The 13,724-nt window shown below is 36.5% G+C and overlaps 1 protein-coding gene across 2 annotated transcripts in view; it reads right to left on the minus strand.

Annotated features, from left to right (window-relative positions):
- Positions 1-13,724, minus strand: part of OLA1 (Obg like ATPase 1) — a 103,117-nt gene that overhangs the window by 3,797 nt on the left and 85,596 nt on the right. For both annotated transcript variants that reach the window (XM_063342046.1, XM_063342047.1), the window contains 3 exons: positions 3,748-3,888; positions 2,967-3,063; positions 763-885 (listed from right to left, as the gene is read on the minus strand). In XM_063342046.1, coding sequence (XP_063198116.1) covers positions 763-885; positions 2,967-3,063; positions 3,748-3,888 — 361 coding nt within the window. The remainder of the gene's footprint in view (positions 1-762; positions 886-2,966; positions 3,064-3,747; positions 3,889-13,724) is intronic.

The following is a 13,724-nucleotide window of genomic DNA, read 5'->3' on the forward strand; positions in this document are numbered from 1 at the left end:
AAGAAAAAAGTTTTTCATTCAATATCTTCACTGTCTATTCAGTAGGCAGTAGCCAGGGAACTTCACCTATTGTACTAGATTTTCGTGGACTACACACAACTATTACTGGCACCCTGAGCAATCAAAGGAAGGCACGGCATTTTTGAGAAAGACATCAAAGGGCGACTGAATTAAATACCGAAATAATAAATTTTAAGATTCTAATTATGCCTATCAGTGTCTAGAATTGGAATCCACTAATCCTGAAAAAAGTTACCTTTTTATAATACAGTATTTTCTTACTCATTTGCATCTGATATTTGTAATACCTTCACTGCAAACTCAAACCAAGATGATGCATTATTAGAAGAAACAGATTTTCTGCGTTTCTTGCATTGTTTTTTAGAAGTGATTCAAAAATCTGCTATCTCATCTTAAAAAAAATATATTTTTAAAAAAAACAAGCTCATTTTAAAGCATATTACATTCTGAACACTAACATGTAAACAGAGAAAAAAAATTAGCAGAGCATTTAGTCTTAGCGCTGACATTTAGTCCACAAACTGTTACATCCTGGACACTGAAATAGTTGCATTTCTGTTCAGTAAGTTGGTGCATTTGAATTCTTTCTTAAGTAAAAGATGAAAATAGATTTTGGTCTATTACTAGAGGTGACTGTTAAGATTAGCTTAGCATGAAGAACTTCTTCCCAGTGAAAAACAGACTTGAAATGGAAAAATGGCACACGTGGAGGAAGGGAAAAGAAAAAGATGAGGAGCTCACCTTGACAGCAGCTTCTGAACCTCCTTCTTTAAAATCTTCATATTTCATTACTTCAGCCATAATGAATCCCTTTTCAAAATCTGTGTGAATCTTCCCTGCTGCCTGAGGAGCCTTCGTCCCTTTCTGTCAAAGGGAAGACCGGAAGAAAATTAATTGCATTTAGGAAGATTGATTGCAGGAAAGAGGTTTCTCCTTTTTGATATTCTTTCAGGATCTGCTGAAACTTTGTTTCGTATCAGTTAAAATGTCACGCATACAGCTGGGTAATTCTCAATATTGGGACATACAGATAGATGCCTTTGCCACAGATAAACCAACTGATATTAAAGAAGGGCAGCTTTGTTTTTCCTAATAGGTATCAACAGTAGTATTGATTTTAGAAGCTATGATTGTGTTTTGTTGTGGGATTCACTTCGATCCCTGGCTCTCCACGCAGAAAGTGAGGAAAATAAAGATTTTTAAATAACTTTAAAATTTGAATTACTCAAGACTTTTACTTACGTCCAAATAATTTCAATTAAATGCTAACATTCATTGGCGAAGCACATTTGTAATCAAAAATGATTTATGGATCTCAAGCCCTACATATCAGCTTATTTTTATTTCAGAATAATTTTAGTAAGTCTAATATAGAAGAAAATGAGTATTCTTACCAAAATGTCAACAACTGAATCACTAAAAAATAAAAAAAAAAATCACAGGCAACTATTATAAGATAATTTAAGTTTATGCGATAGAGGGGAATGCATTATAACTGCATGCTTTAAATTACAAGGACATACATTCTGTGCACACACAACCATGGAGAGAAATTTGAGAAATAATGGTGACCTAAAGGCTGCTTAATAAAGCATGTTAAAGTGCTAAGGAGTCTGACAGTGTAAAGCACAGTTTTTACAATAAAAGATGTATTGGGTTAATATGGCTACTCACTGATGCTTACCTGACTAAATATCTTTGCACATTAAATCAAAGATACTTACAATCAGTCTTAAGATAAACCAGCTTTCAAATTTTCTAATATAGAGCAAGCATTTCTCCTACTGAAAACAGCGGAGTTTCAGAATGTGCTTTGAAAAGCTATGGCCAGAATCAGAACAACAAAACTTCCTCTTTTATATTATTTTGGTAGCTCTTCCAGGCACTTTAGCTAGCAGTTATCACATAAAAGGAGATGAGATGAAAAGGCTAAAAAAATAACCGTGCTTTTAGTAAAATAAGTTTAATGTGCAAAAACATATACACAAACATCTGCAGCAGTATTAATAAAAATATACATTTACTGGAAATTATGTTGATTAATGAAAACAAATTAATTCCATTGAATGAAATTAAATACAGTACGAAATTCACTGCACAGCACTAAATACACCGATGCAAAAAACAACAGCTCAGTGACAGATCTGCATCTCCAAAAGTTGGCATTTTTGTAATTTTTAAGATAGAGTTTCTAACCACATGCATTTCAAAATATTTTTCAATACTAATCTTTATATTATAACGTATTTGCATTCAAAGGCAAACCACTACAGCTCAGCTCTAACTGTCCTCTGGGAATAAATTAGTCGATCTCTATGGCTATAATCATTCTACATCAATATTTAAAATTCACAATACAATTTTAGGCATTACATAAGTTCCCGGCTAAACATATAAAAATACCAAAATAAACTAGGTCTAAATATTAAAGTCAGTAAAAGACCTGAATTACTGCACACTGATTTTAGGGTTTTGAGCCCAACTGTGTATCCACGAGGAATATAATGATGTTATATTGCTTTTATTGCTGAAAATGTAATCCGAGCAAAGCAAAGGAGGAATGAACCACCCGCAACCCAAACAAACTTAGTGAATACAAAATGAAAAGCAACATCAATTTCACTGCAGACAAACCCAGTCACACAGATTAAGCAAGCACAATACTGGTACGTCTTATCTCTGACCACAGGAGGAGGGTAGACAGATTCTACAGGATGAAGAAATTCAGACTATGTAATAGGCAGAATCAATTGTTACCTGCCTCAATCAATGCAGCTCCACTTTCACTGTTCAGCAGCTCACAAATAATTAAAGTTATCCTGGACAAAAACCTCATCTGTAATGACTAGCTAACCGCCACCATGACAAACTTCAAAGTCAGTGATATCAATCTGAATTCAATAGTGTGGAACTGGATATAGCTGATGAATAAGTATGAATCTTACCCTGATGGTCCATGCACGCACTTCATCTGGGCCTGCAGTGAAAAAGTATTCTAGTTGGAGTGCTGCATATCCAGCCTTAATGATCTTTGCTAAAGCACTGAAAAAAAAAATGAATCCAATTCATTCAACATACACACATAAACCAGCTAAATGCCCCAAGTAATCAATTTACGGGGAAAGACATTGCATATTTTGAAGACATCGGGTCTACTTCTAAACACAGCAATAATCGCAGTAGCCTTTTGCTTTGAACTCTCTTCAGAAGAACTACTTTTTTTTACTGCAGCCTCATAAAGACAGTATTTTGATTTGTTTATTCAGCAGGATACAGAAATATGGGATAAATTTAAATCACCCTATCAGGCAGCACTTTTGGTCTCATGCAATTTTCAGGACTCCAGGTCACGAAAGCGTAACTGTTTGACTGAAATTCAATATTGAAACAATTTATTATAGTTCTTCAGAAAAATTATGGCAAAATTTTCTCCACTGCCCCTATTCCCCATGGATGACAAAACAGTTTTGGTGATCATTCCTTCTCAAAAATATACATAACTAATACCTATGTTATAATTAAAACACTGTACAGAGATGACAGATGACAGTTAAAAACTTAATTTAAAATAAATCTTTTCACTCTGTCTCATGGTAAAGAAAGGAGAAGATTCTCTCTTTATAATGGTAATTACTCTGTCATTTATTATTCTATCAGCGCAAGCAATTAAATTACTGCAAGGAAATAGTTGATAATAAAGTGTAGGGAAAATGAATGCTAATTAACCTTTGTGTCATGTTCTCTTCCAGATACTTCTGTTTCTCCTCAGCACTCATATCTTGCAACTTGAGTTCCAAGGCCCCACTAAAAGGAATGACCAAAGCACCCGGGTCGTGCTTGTCCACCCACTCTTTAATTTTTATCAACCTGTAGACAACAAAGGGCACAACATTATCTTGTAGTGCATGCATGGCTGTACCACATTCATTATTATCAAGTAGCACATACATATTCATAAGAATTGCACGGTTTTATGATGCCATCTTTTTGTGTATTGCTTTCCAAGGTCAAGGCATTAACAGGCAGCAATTGCTTCAGGTGTACTCCATTAACATTTCACTGTTTCTTGGTTTCTGTTTGGCATTTAATCTATCAGAAATAGGCATAATCTGAGACAATAACTAGGGTTTTGGTAGAGGTTAAATACTTGCAATCTAAAATGCTAACTGAATAAAACTTTGTAGATCTGTGGATGTACATTTTTCTGAGACTTCCAAGAGTGATATTTATCAAATGGGGTAAAACTGGGGGTCTTCAGGTTTTTTGTGGTTGGGGCGTGTTTTTTTTTTTAAAAGCATCTCAGTGGCTAAGGCCGCTGATATTAGCGGACAGAAAAGAACACTGCACTCCATAAACTCCTAGACAGCAAGCAGCACCCTGCTTTTCCTGGCTATTGATCTTGGAGCACGCCATAGCTAATGAATACAGGGCCCTGTTTCTACAAGTTTCTCCCACCTTTCTACTATCTCTCCAGGACAAAGCTCCTAGATATTGTACTACTATTATTTTTAAATAAAGAATCACATTTTTTGTTTCTCTTCATCCTCAATAACTGGCAGCATCAGTAACAGTTTGCTGTACATCTAATTATTTAATTTTTTTTTTAGTTTAACAAAACTACAAATTTAGAGCTACAGATTTATGGTGCTAATTTTTGAATGTCCAATATCCTATTAAAAATTAAGAAAATCTTGTCAGCAATAGCTGACGTTTAAACCACCTTTAAACACAGGCATCACGTTCGTGACTGCAAATACCATTTATGTTAAATTTAAGGGAGACATTCATAAATGACCTGTAAGGAGTTCAATGTTATTTATAGGGCGCTATTTCTGACCAGGTGTGAATGGTAAGCATGACAACTCTGTATGCTCAGCAAGAGAACTCAAGAGGCATAGGGATATTTCCTGCACACTAAGACACAAAGTACAAAATACAGTACTTTGGGTGCCATAGATGCTTCGGACCTGAAGCACCCACCATACAGCACGGGGTTTTAGGCTTGCTGAGTTCTTTTTCTTAGTACTGCTAATCTCCAAGATTTAGACTAAGGTTTTAACTGCTATTATACTAAAGTGCCTTGAAACTGCGGCCTGCAAACCTTTAAATAATCAATGCAAATGTCACTTCAGAAAAAAATGAACTGAACCACAAGTTCATCAACACACATTTGTCAAAGAAAATAGCAGGGGATCAGAGCTATTATGAGATTAAGTGCATGGCCCACTGAGTAGGGTTTTAGATGGGACAAAGAATATAAAAGTTCACTCAACAGTTTTCACACGTTTGTTATGTAAGGCTGGTCTTCTATCATTTACTTATGTAAATACCCCATCAGTGGTTTTCAATCCTCATTATACTGATCTTTTTTTCCTCCAGTTATCCAATGAAAATATAGTCTGGTATCCAGGACTGATACTGAAACACTATTGCCTTCAGAAAAGTGTGAACTGAAAAATCACAATTAAGGTGCATTTCTGAATGCGACGTGTGACATTTAACAGCATTTCTAAAACTCACATTTGTAGTTAATTAATTTATTTTGGCTAATAAACTGGATATCAAAGTTCAGAACTTATAAATGCCAACCTTTTACAGAAAATGTGTCTAGAAATGGATCTGCTATTCGTAAGTGTACTTCAACATCTGTACATACATCCTTTTTATTATTTTTTTTATGAAAGTATCTAACACTGGTCTCTAGACTAATTAAACAACGTACCAAGTGAAAGACAGAATGAAACATGCTAACTTGAAAAAGTGAATTGAGCCTAAAAGTAACGTCAAAAATCGGATTCAAATTCTGTTTGGTAAATATGGTCATCGTAACTAATAAACTAAGAACTATTGTGGAACAACAAGATAAGAAATAATTACTTTGGCTAAAACACCAATTCAGAATAATAATAGTCTTAGACTGTCATTTTAACAGCTTTTCTATTGAGTCCTTAGAGGGATTATTTGCATTCCTCAGGTATTCTATTGTACAATTCAGATGAATAAAGACTTACAAATCATTCCTCTACCGCCAGTGTGAGACTTTGATCCAGTGAATACACCATTGTACCTTAACTATAATTGGCAAAAAACCTGACAGTGTAGAGCATCACAAGCTTAATAACAAAGGAGAATATCTCAAAGTGTTGACAGATGATCTTCATAATGCAGGAGCAGCGCTGGTACATTTTAGCAATAAATGAGCACTGAGGTCTAAAGGTCTCTGAAGTGACTGACATCAGACCTGCTACAGCCTCACTAAAAGAATAAGGTACTGCATCCCACTCTCTACAGACAGTCGGGTTCTCTGCCTGTGTCTTTCACTTTTGTGACTTTCAATGTCACAGGAATTACTAAAAAGTACCAAGGAATTCCCCTAATGGTGATCAAAATAAAGAAAACAATAAAAAAAAAAGGTAAATACTCAAATATAAATACACTGCTATGTTTCTAAATGAAATTATCCCCAAAGCAAAAATGCTTGATGAATAATCAGTAAAGTAATAGCGCAAGTTTGCTTTCCTGTTAGGGATAACCAAGTGTGCTAAATAGAACAAAATTCTCTTAACAAATGGTAACAATTAATGTCAAAGTCTGCTTTATTTGAGCATGGAAACGCTGTATATCTGGTAAAAGGACAGCATTAGTAGACTCATTTGGGCCTTTGTTAAGATAAGCAAATCCTGGAGTATGTCTCCAGAATTTTACGCTGTACTTGATAATGAATGATGAAGGGTATTGGATTTTAGGCTGAGAGAAAAGTCTATTCACACTTAAATTACCAATTTTAAAAAAAACCGAAACACTAAATGTAACAACATGAAAAGTTAAAAAAAAAAGAATCAAAACAAAACTCCATGTAGAACAGGCAGAACGAATGACCACAATTAACAGCTGAACTACTGTAAGAAATATGAAAGCGCTCAAGATGAAAACTCTTCTTGACAAAGTAAACTGAAAACTACGTGAAAACAGTATACACACTAACAGCAATCAAAAATATCCTCTTTCCTAATTAGGTTTTCATTATTAGTATAGTCAAAACTAAATTCTGATTATAAAATATAGAGCAGAAAGAAGAAAGGCTTATTCTAGTCCTGCTCAATAATAACAGCAAGGGATCTTTCGGAGCATTCTGGACATCCGACAGCCTTCCCCTATCAAGGTGGCTTGGCTCTTCCCCCCAGGTGGCTCTGGGCAGAGGAGGAATGTGCCAACAGCAACTACAGAGGGTGCCTGGATTGAAATTTGATTCTATTTGCCACAAATGGACAAAATATCCTTTCTGGAAAAAAAAAAAATACAGACCCAAGAGACAGTAAGACAACCATTCATTCTGTGATGGCAAAAAGAAAACCTTAACTAAAAGTTGAATTGAAAACTCAAACAGATTGAGAATTGAAAACAAAAACAGATCCGAACAACTTGCAAGCGAAGGCAGCACTCAAAATTCTGGCCAGGGAAAACAGCCAAGAGGGATTAAGATGCTCGCTCCCACCTAACACTGTTACTGTTGGCTGATACGGAGATAAGGAAGGACAAAAGCATATCAGCATATCTACTACTAACTCAGAACAGCTGTCAAGACCAAGATGTTTTCTTGCCACTACTAGATTCCGAAGTTTGACGAAGGCATCATTTAAGGCCATTCCAGTTTTTAACTTTCCATCAGCCTGACAAGGAAAAAGTAAACAAAAGAAGCTAGTGACTTCATGTGTAGAAGGATCAGGACAACTACCAGAGTTACCTCCTGCTATTAAATCAGGATGCAGAACAGGCCTTGGAGAAAGGCTTAAAAATGGGGGCTCTTGCTGAGAAGGCCAATGAGCAAAAAGCACCAGAAAGGGGAGCTGTGCAGAAGGGAGGGCCTTCACTCTAAAATGGTGATGGTTCTTGAGGCAGGAGAAACCCAAACCTGCAGACAACCAAAATAAAGAGGTACAGAAGTTGCAGAATGTACATTAACTACGAATCAATATTTGACAGTTCCACATGAGAGATCCAGCTGGGAACAGAGACAGAGTTCAGATGGAAATCAGAAGTAGCGATGGAAGAGAGAAGCTGCAGAGAGAACTTAAGCTCAGTGGACACCTGCAAGACAAGATGATCTGAAAAACTGACCCTTGAGAAGAAAGGTGATCTGTCAAAGTACGCTTTTGTGCAAGCAAGACCAAAAAAACCCTCATCTAACTCATGGAAGAGAAACAACTGTTTTTCTGTTCTACACCCAAACGAGGGGAAATCAGCAGAAACAAAACAGCATGGCAAGGAAGAAGAAAATACCAGGCAGCACCACAAGAAGGAAAGAAACAAATGTAGATAACGAGATAAGATCAAACTAAGCGATCAAAACATACAAAAGACTGAAAAAAAGATCTACAGATAAGAGTGAGAACAAGAGGACCTAGCAATTCCAACAGGCTCTTCTCCTTGGCACTTCTAATCAACCCCAGATTTTTTAAACCTTCCAAACTCAATCTGTTTAGTCCTTTGTTCCCCACTGTTGAGAAGTTTCCCACATGTGTAGCCTAAGCCACCTTTATTTCAATTTAAATGCATCAATTTAACTGAGCCTATACACCATGGACTGGGAACGCACACTACCTATTTCTTTAGAGCAGCATTTTACATACTTAAAAAATTGAAGTCTTTCTTTTTTATTTTGAGCTTTCTTTGTAAGCCACGTATTTTTTCTAACTTTGAACCTTTCCTGGACTCTCTCCGATGGGTCTAAAAGTTCCTGGAAGCACACAGTACCTAATGTACTCCTTAGAGCTCTCAATAATAATGTCTTATAAGCGTTAAAAATAGCTAGAGGATTAACTCACAAATTTTTCAGGTGATTCTCCTGTTTATAAAACCCATTATAGCATTTGCTTTTTTGGTGACAGCACTGCACCACTATCTCATGCTCAGTTTATAACTTATTGCATGACCCTGCTTGACTAGCTGTTTTTAATACTATATTTGCATAGTTGATTATTCCTGCATAAAATACTTGTCAGAAGTTGCACCCTAGCTCTTTTTTTCCCCTAATGATTTATTCTGTTTCTCGAGATGCTCCTAAATTCTAATTTTGTTCTATACATACACCTGGACATCTCCTAGTTTGGGGTCATCTACAGATTTAACAAGAATGCTCATCATCCAGCTCATTAATGGAAATACGTAACAGTATTCAATCAGCAGCCGCTTCTGCAGATCTCATAATGAGATATTCTTCCATTTGGAAAGTGAACCACTGATAACTATGCTCTGTGTATTATCTTCCAACCAGTCTTGCATGCTCAACTTCCAGTAATTTCCATCTAGCCAATACTTCCTAACTTGTTTATGAGAATACTGTACGGCACTGAAACCTTTAAAGGCTTAATAAAATCCCAATATGTAGTAAAGTATATTTTTTCACTATATGCAAGACCATTAAATTTATGACAAACCAAGTATTAGAGCCATCTGACAATTTAGACAAGTAATAGCCAACATGAATTTGTGAAGACAACTGGGTTGCTTCTAGGTGATTAAAAACAGTTGAATTGTTCCATTTTTCTTGAAATTAAAGGAAAATTCATTGACTTAAAAATGTCTTGTTTCTTCTTTCCTCTTTGTGGCTTTCTCTTGTCTTTTGAAGCCTCACCCATTATCCACAAGTTATCTAAAATGATAGGCATTGCCAAAAAATTAGGCAATGATTTACTTTTTTTTTTTTTTTTCCCCAGGTCCCAAAACATTCTACTATGAGTACCACTAGATTTAGTTGATTTGGTGGGATGGGAGAGGAAGATCTAATTTACCTAAGCACCAGTAGCACGTGATATGGTTCATAAGCGATGTCCTTCCCTTCTGTTAGCACGGACAGACTCCACAAAGATCAGGTCCCACTGTCCTCAGTGCAGTACATATATATAGATGTATATGTATGTGTATTCTTATATAAATAAGAAACATTCACAGCCTCAATAAGTTTTCATTCCAAATCAATACAATCAACTAAGAATGGAATGGTGAAAATTATGAAACTAACGTATATTATAATTTCGTATCACAAAATAGGTCAGTTAAGAACAGGAAGCAGGGAGCACCGGCTGCACTGTGCTGTAACAGATTAACTTGCTGCAACTCTTAACTGCTACCCGCCTTTTTCAGGGTATCCCTTTCTTCTTGCACTACATAAAGGGAAAGGAAGACTAAATAGGAAAACGTTAAAGAATAAAAAGGTACTTTCTTCCCCACCATCATAGTTTGCATTTTATGAAGACAACAAATCTACAGGTTTGCAGAATACCTGTTACTGACCTAGGCAATCCTGTTTCACACTGTCAGTGCCATTTACAAATTTATTTTCTTATTCCCTGCTCCCAAATGGCCAGGAGGAACACAGCAATCCTTAGATTTCAAACGGCCCTTTCCCAACCCCCACCCGTCACCTGCAAATACTTTCTAGCAACGCTTCAGAACAAAAGCGCTGCCTGCCCATGCTGGGCTGCTCCCTGCCCAGGAGCCTCCTCTCAGCCCCTCACGATAAGAGCTTCAGGAACTCAGAATTTCCTTTATCCTGTGCATCCTGAATGCTTTAAGTTCCTCAATACCTTCCTGGAGTCTGATGTTTGTATCCCCTCCAGTATTCAGTCACTGCATCCAGATGAACGTTACAAGAGATGCGGAGAACCTGTCTCTCGTGTTAGATGTCACTCACATCTCCAACACGTATTGACTTGAGCCTTGAAACATGCAGTGGAATAGTCCTTAAAAGTCTTTCCCACAACATTTTTGGGGACTTGAGACACATGCCATGATCTCAGGAATCTTATGACAGAATAGGTATTCTGTTCTACCAGATCTGGATTTCACACTGTATAACTTCATCGAAATTTCAACTGATACTGTATCAAGAAAAGAAGACTAGAAGTTCCTGATCAACACTGTCATTTGCCATTTATCACAGATGGGTTTATAACTTTCCTTAACATTCTCCTTTGAAATGTAAGTAATCCCAGGCTCCCTGCCTCATGTGCGTCAAAGCAAGTTTTTCCAGGGTCTTGATCTGTCACGGCCATTATCTTAAATTCCCTATAATTCTGCAAAATCATTCGTTAGATGGGGGACCAGTATTGCACCTACTATTTTAGTTCCTGTTGCATCCCAGATTCTAAAGAAACATTTTCATAAACTGGACATGAGCTTCTCACCCCCTTCCTTATCCACCCAGATGTTACACTTGCTTTTCTGCTACCAGCGGCACATGGAGCGGAGACTCTACCAGCACTCCCTGCAGGCGTATTCATACTGTTCACCAACAAAAACAATCTGCCAAAAAGCAGTTTTTGGAAGGAGAATTTATTTCTTTCATACTCCCCCTCCCCACCCATTTTCTTTTAAGCTGAACTAATTCACTTTCCCATGTATCCTTACAACTGGTTGTGCCAATGTAACTGAAGGGTGGTGGAGGAACAGGTGAAGACTGTTGAGGATGGGAGTGCCTTAAGTTAGCTTACCACCCGAAAGAGAGCAATGCCATGAAGCCAAGTTCAATCAGGAATTTTGATATTTATTGTTGGAGAATGCTTGCGTATGGCATGACTCCTGAGTAAAAATTATCCCATATGAGATCACTTAAAAATAAACTCTTCAAGGCAGAAAACAGCATTAGTTGACAGGGGGAAAATATTCTGGAAATTCATATGAAAACACTTCATGTCCTCAAGATATAATTCTGTTAACAAATTGTCTAACATAATATGGGTAGTAGCATAGAGTTCTCAGTTTATTTGGTCTAGAAAGCTACTTGGAGATATTCACTGTTCAATGGTTTGTTAAAAACACAGAAGGACATAACACCTCACTTACAACTTCATACTGCTGACCACTTTGTGAACGTATCTCATACAAAGATTTGACTTAACTGACGTGAAACTTGTTTAGCTGTTTTGGGTTTGCAAGATGTTGGAACTGTGAAAGAAATAACAGCAGAGAACATGATATTACCTGTAGTAAGTAATAAAGTACTGCACAGACAGTATTTAATGGACAAAATACTTTTACAACTAGGAGGAATAAAGCATGCATAACAGAAAAATCCTGTTGATGACCTGCAACCAAGTTTGAATTAAAAAGTACCAAAATGGCAGAAAGACAGAGAGAAAGAGGTAAAATAATCCAGAATGACTTTTTCTGCTAATCAATAGAAAGCTCCCAGTAAGAAAAGATTTTTCAGTACCTTATAAAGCGAATTCCATCTAACGAAAGGTCAGTTGAGGTAGCCCTATTTTAAACATTTGTAAGACACATCATTCATGAAGAATAAAGATCTCGAAATCCATTTTTAAGGCATTCATTTCTGATCTAATTTTCAAGACTTCAGTAATATCTCTTTATCCAAATTATGGTCCCCATTAAAGTGATCAAAAACAATTACGAGTTGAGTAATAATGAAAACAGTACTACACTGCTGCTGTAGCACCTGCTGGTACATGAAAGGCTTACAGTCTCTCGTTTTCCTTGGTCTGCCAATTCCAAAAATTAATTCTGTCTTAACACAAGGAAAAAAAAAAAAGACAAAAAAAAGACAAAAAAAAAAAAGACATGGCTGTTGCTGTCAGCAAGGATCAGGCACAGTCAAGACTGAACTATTGATGAAACTGCATAACAACGCAGCCTGCAACAAATCGTGCACGTTATGTTCCGTAGTTACAGGCACACCGGGCTCCACTTGCAGCACACATACTTTGGACACAAAAGATGACTTTGGAAAGTCACATCTTGTTCTTTCTGCTATCATTTATAAGCCGCAGAGTTGGGAAAGGTTATCTTGAAAACTAACAAAATAATTTAACAGATGCTTGTCCATAAATTATAGCAGAAGGAGCAAATCTCAGTCACAAGACTGATGATTGAGACACTACTACAGATCAGTAGAAAGAGTCCCTATTCCATAATCAGGTTTACACTACGGCATGATAATTTCAACTTTCGTCTCTTGACGTGGTTTCTTATGTCACATGGAAAATTGTATTCTTAACGGTCCTATACAAAAAAAGTAGAACAATTCATATAAATGCTATTACAGCAAAGTCTCAACTCTGTAATCCTATAAAAAATTATAAGCCATCAATAAATAGACTATTTGATCAAAAAAACAGGTGATGCCTTAACAACAGAAACTTTACATGAAATGCACAGTGGACAACACCATTTAAAATTTATATTCTTTGATTCTTCTATGTACTGTGTGTACACAAGCAAATACAAGGCCATACTCCCAAACAAAAAAATATGATCTACATAAAACTCCTGTGTAATGAAATAAATATATACTAATAACACAAATGCAGACTACAATATGTTTTAGTTTTAGCTTTCACTAATGTCACACAACAATTTAATGAAACCTAAACAAAGTGGGTCAGAATATTCCCCCCCAGCACTCTTAATGAAATATCTTCTCCTGCTCACACATGGTAAGAGGGAGACGCCTTCCTCGCCTCTCCAGAATTAGTCTGTGTGATCTTAATTGTGGAATCTCTCCAGAGCACGGAATTGACATGAACGCACTCTTCCTCCCTCCATCAGTTGTTAAAAACTATGAAAGTATTAAAATTGCAAGAGTCAAACAGTACCACAAGAGCAGCATTACATTTAAAATAATAAACCTTGCTTATTCCCCCTGCCCCCTTGGACCATTACCAACTACTAACATTTTGTGATCA

The sequence above is a fragment of the Chroicocephalus ridibundus genome, chromosome 7 (assembly GCF_963924245.1).
Source record: "Chroicocephalus ridibundus chromosome 7, bChrRid1.1, whole genome shotgun sequence".
Taxonomy (NCBI): Eukaryota; Metazoa; Chordata; class Aves; order Charadriiformes; family Laridae; genus Chroicocephalus; species Chroicocephalus ridibundus.